Here is a 20,409-nt window from a genome sequence, read left to right on the forward strand (position 1 = left end):
CTCAGTTTGTTCTCAGTCCTTAAGAGTCTCTTATGGTTTGCATCCCTCCCTCTCTGTAACTTTTTTTTCCCCCTTCGCCTCCCCCATGGTCTTCTGTTAAGTTTCTCAGGATCCACATACGAGTGAAAACATACGGTATCTGTCTTTCTCTGCCTGATTTATTTCACTTAGCATAATACCCTCCAGTTCCATCCATGTTGCTACAAAGGGCCATATTTCATTCTTTCTCATTGCCACGTAGTACTCCATTGTGTATATAAACCACAATTTCTTTATCAATTCATCAGTGGATGGACATTTAGGCTCTTTCCACAGTCCGGCTATTGTTGAGAGTGCTGCCGTAAACAGCAGGGTACGAGTGCCCCTATGCATCAGCCCTCCTGTAGTTTATTTATTTTTAAGAGAGAGAGAAAGAGCAAGCAGGGGAGGGGCAGAGCGAGAGGGAGAGAGAGAGAACCCCAAGCAACCTCCATGGTGTCAGAACAGTGCCAGACATGGAGCTCAGTCTTACAAACTGTGAGATCATGACCCGAGCTAAAATCAAGAGTTGGATGCCTAACTGACTGAGCCACCCAGGTGTCCCTGTTCACTGAAGTATTTTTATGATGGATGCTTTGAAATTTTGTCTGATAATTCAAAGGTAAAATTCTGCCAGCAGACCCTGTGCTACAAAAATCAGTAAAAGAAGTCCTTCGGGCTCAAGGGATTGGCAGAAGATGGAAAATTGAATTTCTAAGAATAGAAAGATAGGAAATGATAAATAATTCAGGAAATAAAATTGTTTTTTCATTGAATTTCTTTCAGGTACACATGACCACTTTAAGCCAAAATTATAGCCATGCATCATGGAGTTCATGATACAATATTAATTTTAAATAAATATTGTAATATCTGAAATAAAATTTTAAACCTAAAGCAGAGAGATATTTCTAAAAACCCAATAGATAAATAAAAAGCCAGTAAGGAAGGTAATAAAAAAATCAAATAATCCAAAGATCCAAAAAAGAAGACCAGAGAAACAAACAAACAACAACAATAAAAAACTCAGACAGATATCAAAAATTAAATACAACATAGCATTCAAAACATTAAATGTTAATGGATCAAACATTATAATTAGAAATCAGATTGTCAGAATTTGTTAAAAAACAGGACCCAACTACTTGCCAAATTACAAGAGACACATTTTAAATAGAAAGACAGATATGTTGAAGGAAATGGATGAAAAATAATACATTACACAAAGAGTAAATATATGAAGGCTAGGATATTATGTTGATATCAGGTAAAATACACTTCCTGACAAGACAGATCTTGTATAATGACATAATGATAAAAGAATCAATTCACCAACATAGCTGGAGGTGTCATAAATCCAGACTTTAAGTTATACTATAAAGCAGTAGTAATCAAAACAGTATGGTACTGGCATAAAAAAATACACATAGATCAATGGAACAGACTAAAGCCCAGAAATAAACCCACAATTATATGGTGAATTAATCAACAAAGGAGGCAACAATGTGCAATGGGGAAAAGTCTCTTCAATAAATGGTGCTATAAGGGTGCCTGGGTGACCCAGAGAGTTAAGCATCTAACTTCGGCTCAGGTTATGATCTCACAGTTTGTGAGTTCAAGCCCCCCTTCAGGCTCTGTGCTGACAGCTCAGAGTTTGGAGCCTGCTTTGGATTCTGTGTCTCCCTGTCTCTGCCCCACTCATATTTACACTCTGTCACTCTCTGTCTCTCAAAAATGAATAAAATGTTAAAAAACAATTTTAATGGTGCTGCAAAACTGGACAGCTACAAACAAAAGAATGAAACTGGACCACTTTCTTACACCATCCCCAAAAAATAAGCTCAAAATGGATTAAAGATATAAATGTGAGTCCTGAAACCATAGAAATCTTAGAAGAGAACACAGGCAGTAACTTCTCTGAAATTGGCCATAGCAACATTTTTCTAGGTAAGTCTCCAGGGTCAAGAGAAACAAAAGCAAAAAATAAACTATTGGGAAATCAATATTAAAAGCTTCTGTACAGCAAAGGAAACAATCAACAAACCTAAAAGACAACTTACTGAATGGAAGAAGATATTTGCAAATGACATAGCTAATATAGGATTAGTATCCAAAATGTATAAAGAACTTAAATAACTCAACATCAACAAAATGAATAATCCAATTTAAAAAATGGGCAGAAGACACGAATAGACATTTCTCTAAAGAAGACATCCAGATGTCCAACAGGCACATGAAAAGATGCTCAACATCACTCATCATCAGGGAAATACAAATCAAAACATAATGAGATATCACATCACACCTATCAGAATGGCTAAAAGCACAAGGATGTGGAGAAATAGGAACCCTTTTGCACTGGTGGTGGGAATGCAAACTGGTATAGCCACTGTGGAAAACAGTATGGAGGGTGTTCAAAAAATTAAAAACAGAATGACCCTATGATCCAGTAATGGTGCTACTAGGTATTTACTTAAAGAATACAAAAACACTAATTTTAAAGGATATATGCATCTCTATGTTTACTGCAGCATTATTTACCATAGTCAAATTATGGAAGCAGCCCAAGTGTCCATTGATAGATGAACAGATAAAGAAGTGATATCTATACATGCAATGGAATACTATTCAGTCATGAAAACAAATGAAATCTTGCCATTTTCGAAGAAGGGGGCTGGATCTAGAGAGTATAAGGCTAACTGAAATAAACATTCAGAGAAAGACAAATATCATATGATCTCACTCATATGTGGAACTTAAGAAACAAAACAAATAAATAAAATAAAAGAGACAAACAAAGAAACAGACTCTTAACCATAGAGAACAGATTATTATCAGAAGGAAGTGGGAGGGGGGAAATGGATGAAATAAGTGAAGGGGATTAAGATACACTTATTTTGATAAGCCCTGAGTAATATATGGATTGATGAGTGACTATGCCTACACCTGAAAGTAATATAACACTGTATATTAACTACACTGAAATTCAAATTAAAAAAAAAAAAGTTACTGGGAACTGGAGGAAAAATAGAATCAATTCACAGTAAAAAAATTATAAATATGTCTGAACCTAATAGCTAAGCTTCATAATACATGAAACAAATATTAAAGGAATGGAAAAGAGAGAAAAATGGAAAGAAGAAAAACAATTTCAAAAACCATAGTTAAATATTTTGACACTCCTCTCTCAGCAATGGACAGAGAAAATAGACACATAAATTAAATAAAAATAATTCTGAATAATCCACCACTTTTTCTAATTGCTGTTTATAGAATGCTTCATCCAACACTGTAAAATACATATTCTTTTTAAGTGCACATGTATGTTTAATAAGTTAGAAACATGCTTGGCTATAAAAAATTGTAATACATTTTTTTAAAATATGATGTTATAAAAACTATATTCTTCATCAAAAATAGAATTAAAATAGAAAAATTTGACACAACGATATATTTTTTAAAAAACACCAAATATTGGGGGGCGTCTGGATGGCTCAGTAGTTAAGTGTCTGACTTTGGCTCAGGTCATGATCTCATGGTCTGTGAGTTCGAGCCCCATATCAGGTTCTGTGCTGACAGCTCAGAGCCTGGAGCCTGCTTCAGATTCTGTGTCTCCTTCTCTCTCTGCCCCTCCCCAGCTCATGCTCTGTCTCTCTTTCTCTCAAAAATAAATAAACATTAAAAAAATTTTTTTAACTCCAAATGCTGGAGTTAAATAGCCACTCTTAAGTAATACATGAGCCAAAGAAGAAATCTCAAAAGAAATTACAAAATATTTTGGAATAAATGATAATAAAAATACAACATATCAAGATTTTTGAGATGCATCTAAATTTATGTTTAGAAGAAATGTCATAGCTTTAAATACTTTAAATACTTATGACAGAACACATGAAATGTTTCTGTAAAAAGAGAAAAGTAACCATTAAATAAGTGGGACAAATAAAATAATAAAGATAATAAAATGAATCAGTGAAATAAACAGTAACATTAGTAAAATAAAATTTTAGTTATTTGAAAATATCAAATTGATAAACTCCTTTATATTAGTCAAGGAAAAAAGAGAACTCAAATAACCAATATTAGATATTATAAAGAGATTATCTCTAAAGATATTACAGACATTAAAAGAATAGAATAGAATGAGTAGAACGAAAGAATAGAATGAGGGAAAAAAAGAATAGTAAGAATATTATGAAACACCTTATGCCAAAAATTTGACAACTTAGATGAAATATACATTTTCCTTGTAAATTACAACTTAAAACTGACTCAATATGAAGGAAATCTGAATAAGCCTTTATTAATAAGATCGAATTTGTAATCATAAAACCTCATTCCCACACATACACAAAAAAATCCTCAAGGCACAGAAAGTTTCATTTAGGAATTCTAACAAACATTCCAAAAATGTCCTTTATAAATATAAGAAAAGAGAATACTTTCTAATTCATGTTATGAGATCACCATAATCCTAATATAAATATCTGACTATGACATTACAAAAAATGAAAAATACAGAATAATATTAATCACTAACTTGGTTTTAAAACCCTTAACAAAATAATAGTAAACTGAATACAGCAAAGAGTTTTCTTCCAAGAGTGCAAAGATGGTTTAGTATTCACAAATCAATTACTGAAATTGACATATGGACATTTCAATAGTTGAAGACAGAACACTTGCAGCAAATTTCTCAGGCAACTATCTTAATCTAGTAAGGTAAACCAGTGACAATTCTCTTAGCAATATCATATTAATCTTTTAATATTGAATACTTTCCCCTTAAAATAAAAAATAATGAATGGTTGCCAACTCTCATTACTTCTACTCAAATTATACTGGAGTTCTTAATCATTGGAATAAGATATAGAAATAGAAGGAATAATGACTAGGAAGAAAGTAGTAAAACTGTCCATATTTGCTGTTGAAAATCCTTAAGCAACCTACAGAACAATCAATAGATTCATAGATGAAACCCTAATAGAAAAATAAAATAATGAGAAGCAGTTCTGCTTACAAGAACGCCACAAACATTACACATGTAGAAATAAATTTAACAAAAGACATGTGAGAGCTCTACACTATAAACTACAAAACACTGTTGATAGCAATTAAAGACCTAAGTAAATATAGAGATACGACATGAAGAGTTTTAATGTTATTGATATCAATTCTCTCCAAATTGATATGCACATTCAATAAAACTCCAAACAAAATTCCAGGGCTTTTAAAAAATAAAATTAACAAATGGGGCGCCTGGGTGGCTCAGTCAGTTAAGCGTCCGACTTTGGCTCCGGTCATGAACTTATGGTTTGCTTCGGATTCTGTGTCTCCCTCTCTCTCTGCCCCTCCCCTGCTCATGCTCTGTCTCTCGGTCTCAAAAATAAAGAAAGATTAAAAAAATTAAAAATAAATAAAATAAAATTACCAAATGGATTCTAAATTTTAGAAAAATGGAAAGGATCTAGAGTTTTTAATTTCTTAAAGAGTAGAACAAAGTTGGGAGAGGTTACCCAAACTGGCTTTTGATTTACTATAAAGCTGCAGTAAACAAGACAATGTGGTCATGGATTCAGGATTGAAAAGTAAATGAACAGGATACACTAGAGAGATCCCAGAAATAATCATTGGGTTTTATTTAAGGTATGAAAGCAATCCAATGCAGAGAAAGGCAATGTAACAAAATGGGCTGGAATAACTAGCTAAGCATACGGAGAGATAAGAACCTTGACCTTCCCACAAATTGCCCACACAGGCACACATTCACGACAATAGCAGATCAAATCTAAAAACCAAACCAATGAAGACGTTAGAAGACAGTTCACATAAAGCAATTACCATAAATGAAACGTGTGATAAATTAAAATTGTTTTCAAACGATAAATTTTTACTTTTTAGGAGACACAATTAAGAAAATGAATAAAAAATCACAGAATGGAAAATGCCATTAACAGATATATTTGACCAAGAGCTGATCTTCAAGATATAAAAAGATACTAAAAAAAGTTTTCAACAGGGGCTGCAAGTTTATTAAAAATGAAATATTACCACAAACTTACTAGTGTAACTAAAATTATAAAGGGGAGCCCCTGGGTGGCTCAGTCAGATAAGCCTCCAACTTTTGATTTCCGCTCAGGTCATGATCTCACATTTCGTGAGATTGAGCCCTGCATCCGGCTCTGTGCTCTCAGTGCAGGGCTTGCTTGGGATTGTCTGCCACTCTTACTCTCTCTGTCCCTCACCTTCCTCTCTCTCTCTCAAGACAAATAAATTAAAAAAAAAATTATAATGATGAAGACGACAGGGAGCAACTAGAATTCTCATACATTGTAATATACAAAATTGTACAACCACTTTGGAAACTGATTGGAAGCCATTTATTTATTTATTTATTTATTTTTATTCTTTTTAAAAAATTGTTATGTTTATTTTTGAGAAAGAGAGAGAGAGAGAAGACAGAGAGAGACAGAGTGCAGGCAGGGGAGGGGCAGAAAGAGAGGGGACACAGAATTCGAGGCAGGCTCCAGACTCTGTGCCGACAGCAGAGAGACTGATGTGGGGCTTGAACTCACAAACCTCAAGATCATAACCTGAACCGAAGTCGGATGCTTAACTGACTGAGCCACCCAGGCAGCCCCAATTTTTTTTTTTTTAAGTAACACTCTATGACCCAGAAATTTCACTCCTTGGCTTTGACCAAGGAGAAATGAAAGCACGTATCATATAAAGGCTATACAAGAATGCCCATTTAAGCTTTACTTGTGATGGCCAAATCCTGGAAAGAGCTTAGGCTGTCCAACAATGGGAGACTAAATAAATAAACTGTAGTATATTTATATGATGGAATAGTACTCAGAATGTAAAAGACTCAAACTTCTGATACGTGGAACTACATGAACGAGTCTCATTAATGCAATGCTGAATTAAAGAAGCCGTATGCAAAAGAGTACATGTGGTGTAAACCTATTTATAAGAACTTCCAGAATGGACAAAAATAATTTGCAGTTGATGAACCTCTATGAGCAGGTTTTGAGGGGAATCGATTAGGAAAAAACAGAAGTAAATTTTCTGAGTGACACTTCTTCTATAGTTCATTTTTGTAAAAATTTGGGTAACACAGGTATGCGCATTTGCCAAAATTCAATGAATATACACTTAAGGTATGTGCATTTCTTTGTATAAAAATTTTAAATGAGAAGAAGAAAACTGTAAACAAATATTAAATTCTAATGATCTGCTGCTTGTTGAAGTATGTAGTGGGAAGTTATGTTAATGTCTAAAATGTATAAAAATAAGATGATGGGGGCACCTGGGTGGCGCAGACGGTTAAGCGTCCGACTTCAGCCAGGTCACGATCTCGCGGTCCGTGAGTTCGAGCCCCGCGTCGGGCTCTGGGCTGATGGCTCAGAGCCTGGAGCCTGTTTCCGATTCTGTGTCTCCCTCTCTCTCTGACCCTCCCCCGTTCATGCTCTGTCTCTCTCTGTCCCAAAAATAAATAAACGTTGAAAAAAAAATTAAAAAAAATAAGATGATGGATGGATGGATGGATGGATGGATAGGTGGATGAATAAATGGATGGATGGATGGATAGAGGAATGGATAGACAGGAAAATAGGATATAAAACAAGCATATTAAAATGTTAATGGGTATATGTTATATCTATATCTTCTTGGGATTATGGGTATATGTGTATTCGTGGGTATATAAATGTTCACTCTAAAATTATTTCAACTAAAAATAAAATAAAATAAAATAAAATAAAATAACTTCAACTTTGCTCTCTGTGTGAAATTTTTTTATAACAAACTGTTGGTTAAAATGAAAGACATACAACAGGTAAATAAAATACAATCATATTTGTGGTTATTTTCAAAACACATAGGTATAACTTTTGGTAAAGTGCTTGATTATATAACATATTTTAAATTAATGTTTCTTTTGCCTCATATATACAGACACATGTAACTTTTCACCTATTATTGGATTTACTGTAGTGAAAACTAAGTTGACCCAATCAGTGTTTCCACTGGATGAATAAAAATCTGATCAGACATGGTTGGTCTATGAAGATTTACCTCTATTTCTCAATATCAGCTTATAAAATAAGTATTCGGTATGGTTAAAACCAAGTCAGATGAAACTCACAGGGGAAATATGGGAAAAAGTGGCTACAAAAAGCAATACCCAAGACAAAAATCTAAATTAATAAGATCAAGTTTCTGTTTGTTACCATAAGATATGAAAACATCTGAATAAGTAGTATTCACAGATTTGAAAGGCTCCATGGTATGTACTAAATTCACTTACTTCTTGGAGGGGACTGAAGTAATGTGGTCCATCAGAAGTATCAATATTAGATTAAACTACTTGATATGTCCACAAGTCTATAATATGCCACTCCAGGCTGATTAACAGAATTACACAATAGCTGATATATAATGAGATTTGGCTACTTGAGGCATAGGCAGCATGGAGTAATTTCGAAAACAGGTAGATCTGAGTTAGAGAATCAGCACCATCATCTGCACTGTGACCCTGACAGGTTTTTGCTTCAGTGAACCTATGATTTTTCCTCGGTAAAATAAAAGTAAAATCATATATTTGCTTGTATGGATATTGTGGGAATTAAGAGAGCACTTTGAGAGAAGGCATATAGAAATTGCTCAGTAAATGCTAGCCTTCTTCCATCCTGAGAATGTATGCAGCGTCTGAATAAATTATCAATAGAATTATGTTCTTAGATTAATTCTATTTCTGTGCATCTGTCCAGTGGGCAACTCTGGAGTAGAAGAAAGGTTTTTTGTTTGTTTCTTTGTTTTATATTTCTTGTTGCTGTTCTTTTTAGCTAATAGGCTAGAGTCTCAATTCTTTTTTTTTTTTTTTTGAGAGAGAGAGAGAGCGCGTGCGCACATGCAATTGGGAGAGTGGCAGAGGGAGAGAAAAACAGAATCTCTTTGTTGTTGTTGTTTTTATTTTTTTTTAATTTGAATATAATTTATTGTCAGATTGGTTTCCATAAAACACTCAGTACTCATCCCAACAAGTGCCCTCCTCCATGCCCATCACCCACTTGCCCGTCTCCTCCAGCCCCCATCAACCCTTAGTTTGTTCTCAGTCCTTGAGAGTCTCTTATGGTTTGCCTCCCTCCCTCTCTGTAACTTGTTTTTCCCCTCCTCTCCCCCATGGTCTTCTGTTAAGTTTCTCAAGATCCACAAATGAGAAAGACAGAATCTCTAGCAGGCTCCACACTCAGCAGAGAGCCAGACATGAGACTTGATCCCACAATCCTGGGATCATGACCTGAGCCAAAATCTAGAGTCTGATGCTCAATCACCTGAGCCACCCAGGTGCCCTCCAAACCTTCAGTAGAGTTACCCTTCCACTTAGCATTTAATAATTCTTCATGATTTTAATGTTTGGGTCTGGGAGGCAGAGCTATCGTGTATAGGAATGGCCCAAAGAAAACCGATGGAAATTTAACCATAACAACACAGAAGTTGTAAAGAAAGCTAAGGAAGAAATGAAGGCCATTAGAATTATTTAGCTAACACAAGATAACCTGTTGAAGTAAATTCTTCCCAGTTCTGGTTTATTCTCCCACAGAACTTGGTTTGATATCTATTTTAAAGAACTTAGCAGTCCACTCTAAAAAGCCATGTTTTTCAAATTTCCTTTGTTCCACTGATTCACAAAGGACTCCAAGTTTCCAAATAAAGAGTAACTCGGGAACTGAAGGGCAGTGTCTGTAATTGTTGTTAAGATGTCAAAATGCAAGGGGCTTATATTAGAAGACTAGGAATTCAGAATATATACAGGTAACAGTGACTTGACGAATTCACTTCGCTGGCAGTTTTTACAAAAGCTGAGATACTACAGACTAATACCTCTATAACGTGGTGAATTATAATAGAACTTACCTTGATTTTAAAAGGTGAAGTATTAAGGTTTTTCTAGTTAGCCTTAGTTCATACAACAATTCTTCTTCATAAGTTTCCTGCAAAACAATATCCATCGCATGGCTTAAACGTGTGCTCATTTGGTGTGTGTTGGGATGGGGAGTGGGGTGGATCCTGGGATAAATTAGACTTTATCAATCTATCTGGCAACCCAGCAGTAAGGGCCAGACAAAATGATCAATACGGATTAGACTGAGTGAACGAGAACCAATATATGGAGGATTTTGCTTGTAAGTTATGTTTTCGTTAAATTTTTTGATGGGCATTTTTTCTAGTTATAAAATAAAATGAAATGAAAGGAAAATATTTATAGTCTCTGCTCATAGAGCTTTTGTTTATGTATTTTTAACAATTTTGGGTATAGTGTTTTATAGTCTACTGTCTCACATAAAAATAAATTATGACCATCACCATTTTCCTATCCCAATAAATGTTTTTCATAGTATGTATTTTATGGCTGAAAAGCACAATGTTAAATTATTTAAACTATATCCATATCAGAAATTTGATTTGAGGTATTCACTGTAGTTAGACATAATTTCTTTATTGGCAAGGTGGAAAAAATGCAAAGCTTTTAGAGAAATACTGCAAAATACTGAAGAAAGGAAGCACAAAATTAGAATTTCACTAGAAATTTACAGTGGTTCTTGTTTTTTTGCCTTAGATGTTAACAGTAATGAATTGATAACTTATTGTGACAAATTGTTTTCTTCGATGACCATTGGGAGTGACATTTTTCTTCTGTTCATTTAGTTTATGTTGTTATTTGTATACTCGTATATGATTTCCTAATTTATATCCTTTAACTATTTTCTTTTGTGGTATTTTCTTTCTTTATAATTCATAAGAACTATTTTTTTTTTCAACGTTTATTTATTTTTGGGACAGAGAGAGACAGAGCATGAACGGGGGAGGGGCAGAGAGAGAGGGAGACACAGAATCGGAAACAGGCTCCAGGCTCTGAGCCATCAGCCCAGAGCCTGACGCGGGGCTCGAACCCACGGACCGCGAGATCGTGACCTGGCTGAAGTCGGACGCTTAACCGACTGCGCCATCCAGGCGCCCCCATAAGAACTATTTATAATTTCAGGATTTACAGTTAGGTCATATGTCTAGCACATTTCTTTAGTTTATTGTTCACCCATGTATTCAATAGCTGTCATTTCAGGCATACTGATCATATGGAAAATACAATGGTGCACAAGATAGAGGTCACTGCCCTTATGGAAGCTATAGCTTGGCAAAGACGAAAATCAATCAAATGTAACTGAGTATTATTAAGCATCATAATAGGAGAAATGAAGTGACTGTGTGAGGGATGTAGAAAGAGGAGTCAGGGGCAGAGAACAGCACATGCAAAAGCTCTGAGGTAAGAAAGAGCTCGACATGTTTGAGAAATCCAGAAGAGTTCAACATGGCGGGAAAAGCAAATGTAAACTGAATAAATACGAAAAACGCCAAGGTAGGAAGGCGCCAAATCAGGTAACAACTAGTCACTTAAGAAGATTTGGACCTTATCCTAAGAGCCAAGAGAAGAAAAAAAGCAGAAGTAGGTATGGTATTTTAGGTGGTTTACTTATTATGGGTAATGGATCAGCAAAAATCACAACCGTAGGCAGGAAAAGCATTTAAAGACTGTTGCTGGATTATAGGTCACTTGGGCAGGGGAGTGGCAGCAATGATAAGGCAGGGAGGGTCGATAATTTCAAAGGATATTTATTTACATGCTGGAATCAGCTCAGTGATTCTTTGATGGGGGAGGCACAAGTGAGGAGTGAAGAATTCCCTCAGGCTTCTAGTTTGTTTAAACTATGCTATTGAAATGAGGGTCTTCTGAAAAGGGGCAGCTTTGAGGAAAGGAGAGGGGAGTTTTGTGTTTGTTGAATGTGAGGTGTGCAGGAGGGCATTTTTGACTGCAACTTTAATGTAAAATTAGGACTTTATCATAAACACATAATTCACAGTGGGCCAGCAAGAACCTGTGTGTTTATTCAAATAAGAAGGGTAGAATTGCCTTTACAAACACGAGGAACAGTATACATTGTGTATTAGCTAATATTCAGACACTATTGTTAATATTGTTAAATGTGACATTATCGTTATTCTTGTCCTTACTATTGTTTCTACATGAACAGAATTTTGTGATTTTATATTTAATTTAGAATTTTATTAATCTTATTTAATTTAATTTTTTTTAAATTTTTTTCCTCTTAACACTTATTTATTATTGGGAGACAGAAAGAGACAGAGCATGAACATGGGAAGGGCAGAAGGAGGAGGAAACACAGAATCCAAAGCAGGCGCCAGGCTCTGAGCTGGCAGCACAGAACCCGACGCGGGGCTCGAACTCACAGACCGCGAGATCATGACCTGAGCCGAGGTAGGACGCTTAGCTGACTGAGCTACCCAGGGGCCCCAAATTTGTTTTCATTTTAGACTTAGAGAAAAGTTGGAAAGATAATACAGAGAATCCCCATGGACCCCACAACTCAGATTTCCATATTGCTAATATCTTACATGACTATTATGTACCTATCACAACTTATGAACCAAGACTACCATTATCAATTAATGTATACATTTATACAGATTTCCTTAATTTTGTTTAAAGTCCTGTCTTAGGATCCCATCCAGGGCAGCACATTACATTCAGTCATGCTTCTTTAGGATCCTCTATGACAGTTTCTCAGACATTCTTTATTTTTCTGAAAACGTTGACAGTTTTGAAGAGTAACAATCAAGTATTTTATAGGTTGTCCCTCAACTTAGGTTTTTCTGAAATTTTTCTTATTACTGGATTGGGACTGTGGAGATTTGAGGGAAAAAAGTGCCATTTTCATCGCATCATACTAAAAGTACCTACTATCAACATGAGTTATTACTGACGATGTTAACCTTGATCGGCTCACTGAGGTGACATTTGTCAGCCCTTCTCCACTTCAAGGTAACAGTGTTTCTCCCCTTCCATGTTCTTCTCTATGGAGAAGTCACTATGCACAGTCCATGCTTAAAGGGTGGGGAGTTATGTCCATCTCCTGGAAAGGAGCCTATGTCAATTTTTTCACTCTTATGAATAGATTTGTCTATCCCCCCTCAATTTATGGGGGGGATATGGGTTCATGGGCATTAATTTATCTTTCTTTATGGTCCAAAACTATGTTATTAATTTTGTTGCTCAAATTGTCCCTTCTTTCGCTACTGGGAGCTCCTTCCTTTGGCTCCTATGTTCTTTTGACACACTCCCATCGATGCAAGTTTGGGTTGTTTGAGAATTTCCTCACTTTCTGGTAGCATAAGATGCTTCAAACTCATCTTGTATAATTCCTGCCCCAGGCCAGGCTCATCTTGCATACTCATAATGGGACTTTTAAAGCTTTTATTTTGAGAGAGAGAGAGAGAGAGAGAGAGAGAGAAGAGGGGGAGGGACAGAGAGAGAGGGAGAGAAAGAGAGAGAATCCCAAGCAGACTCTGTGCTGACAACACAGATCTAGGGCTCGATCTTACGAACAGTGAGATAATGACCTAAACAGCAATCAAGAGTTGGACACCTAACTGACTGAGCCACTCAAGTGCCCCCATATGGGACTTTTAACATAAGTCCTGATTTGCACAATGGTGGTAAAAGATTGGCTTTGCCCTCTTGGGTGAGTACCAAACTTCAACCAATAAAAGTTTTGCTTTTTTTTTTATTGTTGACCTGCAATGTTATATTAATAAAACGTTTAAGAAGGTGATAAAGGAATTGGAGATCAAGAGAATACACTATTTGTAAGGAGATAACTAGAGAAAAAATGGCTAGACGTTATCTCCCAATGGCCACAGGTGGAGAGTTGCATTTTCATGATCTCAAGCCATGGGAAAGACATTTAGGTGGGATCTTTTGGAATGCTGAAATGTGTCATGCTTATGACTGAGAAACCTAACAAATGAGAGCATGGAGGGCTGGCTCTTCTAGTTTTGGAGGGAAGAAAAGCAGCTGCCCTGGGAAAAGTTTACCCACTCAAAAAATGTTGGAGCAAAGTGACAGTCAGTATTCTCCATGGACCAAGTAAGAAACCTAAGGCTCACAATGCAACTGCCTGGTAATAAATATCTAAGGACAGTCATTGAATGCCTTTCATAGTAGCGGGAGTTGAAAAATTACCTAATTTTGAAGCTTGTTTCCTATTATATGTATTACATATTGTCTGCATAAACATTTGGGTTTTTTTTTTAAATAAAATCTTAAATGCTTATGTTTTAACACCTGAATAAACACTATTCTAAGCAACAGGCCAAATGTGTTCCCGTGAAAGTTGTCCAACTTTGCTGCAGAAAGCTGCTGTAAAGCAAACAAACCTGCATGTTACACCTCTGAGAAAGCAAAATGCTCAGAGATTACATTCCACGGGCACCAGCTCAGAACAAACGAAGTTGCCTTAAATCAGTCCGGAAAGCTGTTAGTGGAAATCCTCTGTTAGTGGAAGATTTTAAATGGCACCCCCTAAAATCCAAATTTTACTCCATCTTATGTCCTAATCCATCAAAAGCTTGCTGCCTCCACAACCCTCGCCCCCACCAAGCACATGCTGTACCCTGGGCGGTTGGGGGGGGGGGGAGGTGAGTCCGCAGAAACATCGAGACTCCTCTCTTGTTCAGTTCGGATTGGAGCACGAGCTGGCTTTCTACATATCCTGTGAATGCAATAAATCCAATTTATTCAATCCAAACGTGTACCTGTATGTCATAATCATGGATGTGCCAAACATCTCTCTTCTGCATCAGAGGAAGCCTTTTCGGATACACCAGTTCTTGGCCCTCCACTCCAAGGATTACCTTTTCTAAAAGGAAACATAAGGGGGAAAATACATCCGGCATTAACATTCACCCACAGCGACTGGAGAACGAATAGTCTCACAGAGTTCACTTGCCCCCAGTTAGCAGTCATGTACAGCATCACTAGGAAATAGATCCCCATTCACAGGTGAGGAAATTGAGACTGTCATTTCCAAATTGGGAAAATACAAGCAAAATTGGAAAGTAGACCAAAAAACCATGAGGTCCTTTGGCTTTTTCCATCTCTCCACCTTGCCTGTCTCCTCACGCCTGTCTCTGGATTCCGCCGCCTGTCCCAGCCTGCCCTGGGATGGATCGTAGATGGTAAATTACCGATTTTAGTGTCAATTACCGATTTTTGTCTCCCAGGAACATTTGCATTTGAAACCTTGACCCTCTTAGATACATACAGGTCTTTATCTTGCTAAAAAAGGTTTGAAATACTCTTGAATCAGTGCTGGACATAATATTCTACACAACCGGTGGCCATCTGTGAGGTGAGCCCTGGTAACCTCCCTGAAGAGCGATAGGGAGGAAAGACCGTAGGATTTTAGAATCTGCTCTTATCTGAATCAAATAAGTTTTACCAGTTTATTAGCAGTGTGACCATAAATACTATATCCATTCTCTCTGATCTGTATATATTATTCTCAATTCCTTTATCTATAAAGTGGAGACAGTAACTTAGAATTTTACGTGTGCTAATGTACAAAGTGGCCAATGGCCAGCTCTACGTGTGCAATGTTGCAGATATCCAGAAATGTCCATTCCTTCCTCCTTCTCGGTGTAAATCAGAATATATAAGACCGAGAAGGTGTCTCATAGAATCTCAGTATTTGTCATAACTGGCCCAAGTCCTACGCTATGTTCTCAGCGAAATCATCCATGGGAATTCCTGTTTTTATCATTTACAGTTTCAATTTTGTGACTAAAGAGACATTACCTCATAGCCTAGTAAGAAAACCCTAATAAAAAGATTAAGACATACCTTTAATCTGAGAGATGAGTATGATCATGAAAAGCAAAGTCCCGGGGAACATTCTGAAGGATTCTGGTGGAAGGGGGCACAGGTGCTTGAGAAAAGATGCACACAGCTCCCGCCCTTGCTTCCTCAGCGGGGTCAAAGAGCCCAACAGATGGACAGACAGTTTTGATGCAGCACAAGGAAGTGTTCCTTGCTCGTGTTGCATCATTTGTGAGGTGCCTGAGGCTAAAACCCGGAGGGTTGACATCATGTACTAATTAAAAGGACTACTGAGGTGCTGTCATGGGGGTGGACTGGGCAGAGATCCCTGCTTCGTGCCTGATATAAAAACAATTCTAGAGGTACTAAAAATCCTAAAGTGAAAAAAAATCATGTGGGTCTTAGAAAAAAAACATTAAAGAACGTTTATATAAACTTGGGTTGATGAAGGTGCATAGGAAGAATGCCACGTGTAGGAATTGTAAAGGAAGGTTTGTTAAAACCAGTTAGAAATACTGAAGCCTTTTTTCCCCTAGCTATTAAAGAAAAGCCTATGCCACGTGGGGCAGGGGCATAATGGCCTTTCTAATGGTGCCCCAAACACAAGATATTAATTCATATCCCACCCCCAGCCTCCACTCCTACCCTTATAAAAGAACCCAGAGTCCTGAGGCAAGAAGAGAAAATGAGGGGAGATAACTTGATCTCCCCCCCCCACACCAGTTTTATCAAGATATAACTAACAGACAGCACCGTGTAAGTTTAAGGTGCATGGTGCAATGACTTGATTTACTCTTATTGTAAGTTTTAGCGCAGTAAGTGTAATTGACATCCATCATCCCCCTACAGATGCAGACACAAAAGAAAAAAAATGGCTTTTTCTTTGTGATGAGAGCTCTTAGCATCTACTCTCTAAATCACATATGAATTTAAATGAAAAGACAAAAACTCCAGGAATGTATGCAAGGTAAGGGTAAGGGTAAGGGTGAATATCCTTATAATATGGAGCTCCTTCAAATCAATACGAAAAATAAGACATTAATAGACACATGCGCGAAGAACCTGTATAAGCCTATCTCTATGCCTACGATCTCTTCTTATGTTAGAAGAGATATCCCTTTGCCAATATCATCCTTTGGTGTTTGGGATTCTGTCTCCTCCCCCATCTCATATTATTGATTATCCCTCTAATATTCCCATAAATTGAACCAATCTATGATAACTAGAAGCATTCTTTTAATATTTAAATAAGTTTAAGTCTCTTCCTTTCAAAAAATCCTCCCCTCAATCCTATATTCCACAGACCCCTACCATCACCTGGTTTTTCATTCCCTTTTCAACTAAACTTTTCACAAAGTTTATCTGTACTTCTTCTGGCGATTTTCTCCCTTCCAGCTCATCCTAACACATTGTACTCTGCCTTCATTATTCTGCTGATATAGCTGATCAATCTTGCCTACCATTTCACAATTTCTATATCCAATGGCTATTTTGGTTCCTTATGTTACTTGCCCTCTTAACAACATTTGGCACTCTTGACCACATCTTCGCCATCGAAATACTCTATTTGACTCCCTTGACACAGACTTTTTTAATGTTTTCCTAGCCCTCTGGAAACCTGTGCGTGCATTTCTTTTCTTACCCAACCTTTAAATTTTGGAGCTCCTCAAGGTATTATCCTATACCCTCTTTTCCTCTAACTGTGTGCCCGTCCCAAAGCCATCTTATCATCAGTTATGGCTTAATTATCATCTCTCTGCGATGCCTCACATTTACACAGCTATCCACCTGAATGGTAGACCTTTACATCCAACTCTCTACTCAACATCTTCGCTGGGAGGGCTCAAAGCCCCTGCAAACTCAGAAGGTACAAAACTTGTTCTCTGTCTTTCTTTTTTTTTTAATTTTTTTTTCAACATTTATTTATTTTTGGGACAGAGAGAGACAGAGCATGAACGGGGGAGGGGCAGAGAGAGAGGGAGACACAGAATCGGAAACAGGCTCCAGGCTCTGAGCCATCAGCCCAGAGCCCGACGCGGGGCTCGAACTCCCGGACCGCGAGATGGTGACCTGGCTGAAGTCGGACGCTTAACCGACTGCGCCACCCAGGCGCCCCATTCTCTGTCTTTCTTAATGATGTCAATATCCATTCCACATTGCAAGTCTGAAATCTGGTAGCCATCATTGATATCTCTCGTAATCGAATTTCATTCTGAAACAAGATTCTCTTTTTTTCTGAAAACTTAGTTTATCACACACTTACTCATCTAAGTATTTGATTATCTACCTCCTCCAGCGGACTATAATCTCCAGAAAGCAAATATTGTGTTTGTTTTTGCTTACTCTGGTACCACAAACCTAACAGCGTGTTGCAGATAGACACGACATTTAATATAAAATTGTTGAATGCAAGAACATAATTGGCAGCATCATTATTGCCGGGTTACACCCTCATGTGTTTCCAGAAATTTCGAACATCATTGAAACAGCTTTAATGCAAATGATCATCTCTACCAGTAGAGTCTATGACACTCTTTCAGGTCAGTGCAAAAGAGAGGTGAAGACTGATGAGTGTCCTCAGGGTATTCGGCCCATTATCAAACCAAACAAATACTCAGCCACACATCAAATGGAACTTACCAGCTTATTCATTATGACAGTGAAGAAGATCATTTTAAATTGGGTGACAGAAACTATATTGAACTTGCCTTTGTTGCAGTCAAAGTTGTGGGAGATAGAAGAAACAATTTTTAAAATACAAATTGTGAGGGGCGCCTGGGTGGCTCCGTCGGTTAAGTGTCCGACTTCGACTCAGGTCACCATCTCACAGCCCGTGAGTTCGAGCCCCGAGTTGGGCTCTGGGCTGATGGCTCAGAGCCTGGAGCCTGCTTTGGATTCTGTGTTTCCCTCTCTCTCTGCCCCTCCCCCGTTCATGCTCTGTCTCTCTCTGTCTCAAAAAAAAAAAAAAATAAATAAATAAACGTTAAAAAAAAGTTTAAAAAAAAATACAAATTGTGGAATCTCAATTATTTATAGTGTCATGGTAAATGATAAGGCTTTGAGGCCTTAGTCTGGTGTCTTTGTTCGAGTTACAACTAGACTAACTCTCTGCCATATCTAAAGTATTACAGATACAGTATTATTTATGGTTAACCCAGGTGAAACAAACAAGCACTTTCAAAGAAGAAACATTTTTGTAACTTACTCAAGCGTGCTCAACAAATGGAAGGCAGAGATTAAAAGAAAATGTCTGCCTGACTCGGTGTTCTTTCTATTATATCCTGGTGTCCCTTTTTAGAGAGGGAAACAAGCTTTACTCTTTCTCAAAATCACACTCGAACCAATCTTTCAAACTTGGAGAATGTTGCACTCAATTCCAAACTCTACCAAGTTGCTAGCACGAAATAGTGCAACATAATACAACTAGTTCATTCATCGTTCTCACTCTTGCTCACAGTTTTCTGTTTAAATTAGCATGATCACTAAAGTATATGAAACTTTTTTTTTCCAAAAAGCAATGAACCCTGGAACAGATTTCAATATCAAAGGGAGTCCAAATGTCAGACAACAGCCGATTTGAAAGAAAGATTAGACATGCATGAGAATGTTCTGTTCTCTTCCTATTTCTCCGTTACAAATTAGCGAAGCAGCCTCTCTTAGAGGTTCTCTAACCTACTCTTATCTTGCTTTCCACGAGTGGTTTGGAGGCTATAGATTCTTGTGTTCATTCCTTATTGCCACTAGGATCAGCTCTTTGCGAAATAGTCTTGGAGGCCCCCAGCTTTGTGCAGACCTTGTACACTTTCTCCTTTTGACCTCCCTCACAATCCAGATACTCCTCGGGCTTGCCCTCTGGGGCTCCCTTCTGCTGTTCTTTTCCTCAATGTTGTTCCCACTCTCCTCGCTAGTGACTTAAAGAGCAACCCCCAGACCCTCGTAAAAACTTAAAGGAGTGTGTTCACAATGGAGGCCCCAGGAAGGATGATAGATGGTGCAGAACGTATTCTAAATCAGAAATGAGCAGCAGACCCCAAATGCTTACTCTTGTGACTACCTTTGTGAAGAGAATCATGAAGGAAAGGGGCACTAAATACAAGCGAATGAAGAGAAGAAGGTGAATAAAGAAAAACATTTAAATTGTAACAAGGAAAAAGCTCCACAGAGAAATACTGGAATAAAAATGAGCATTTTTCTGTCTGGCTTTGAAAGAAATAGCAGTATAAAGTACTCCAAAACCACAGTAATCAAAGGAAACTTGTGATTCTCTTTGTAGACGCTGATTTCAGCCTATTAATTGTGTTTTAAGTGCATCGAAAAGAACACTAGATTCAAAATCTGGAGCTCTGTGTTCTCCTGTGACTAATTCTACTACCTTTGGCAAATCACTGATTTTCTTGGCTCCACTGCCTAATTTATAAATTGGGATTGTCAGACTGTTTGAAGTCTAAGATTATTTTTTTAATATCAAAATCCTATTTCCACGCTTACACTTGTTGGGGTTTTCCCCCCCTTTTCTTTTTTTTTTTTTTTTTAATTTTTTTTTCTCAACGTTTATTTATTTTTGGGACAGAGAGAGACAGAGCATGAACGGGGGAGGGGCAGAGAGAGAGGGAAACACAGAATCGGAAACAGGCTCCAGGCTCCGAGCCATC

General features: G+C 37.3%; 1 protein-coding gene across 1 annotated transcript in view; it reads right to left on the bottom strand.

Moving 5' to 3' along the window:
- The window catches only part of ADAM7 (ADAM metallopeptidase domain 7), a 66,737-nt gene extending 50,904 nt beyond the window's left edge, over positions 1-15,833 (bottom strand). Inside the window, exons 1-3 of the mRNA XM_047857569.1 lie at positions 15,782-15,833; positions 14,695-14,798; positions 9,940-10,016 (exon numbers count right to left, since the gene is read on the bottom strand). Of these exons, the coding sequence (XP_047713525.1) occupies positions 9,940-10,016; positions 14,695-14,798; positions 15,782-15,833 (233 nt within the window). The remainder of the gene's footprint in view (positions 1-9,939; positions 10,017-14,694; positions 14,799-15,781) is intronic.
- Positions 15,834-20,409: the final 4,576 nt, after the last annotated feature.

Source organism: Prionailurus viverrinus, chromosome B1 (assembly GCF_022837055.1).
Source record: "Prionailurus viverrinus isolate Anna chromosome B1, UM_Priviv_1.0, whole genome shotgun sequence".
Taxonomy (NCBI): Eukaryota; Metazoa; Chordata; class Mammalia; order Carnivora; family Felidae; genus Prionailurus; species Prionailurus viverrinus.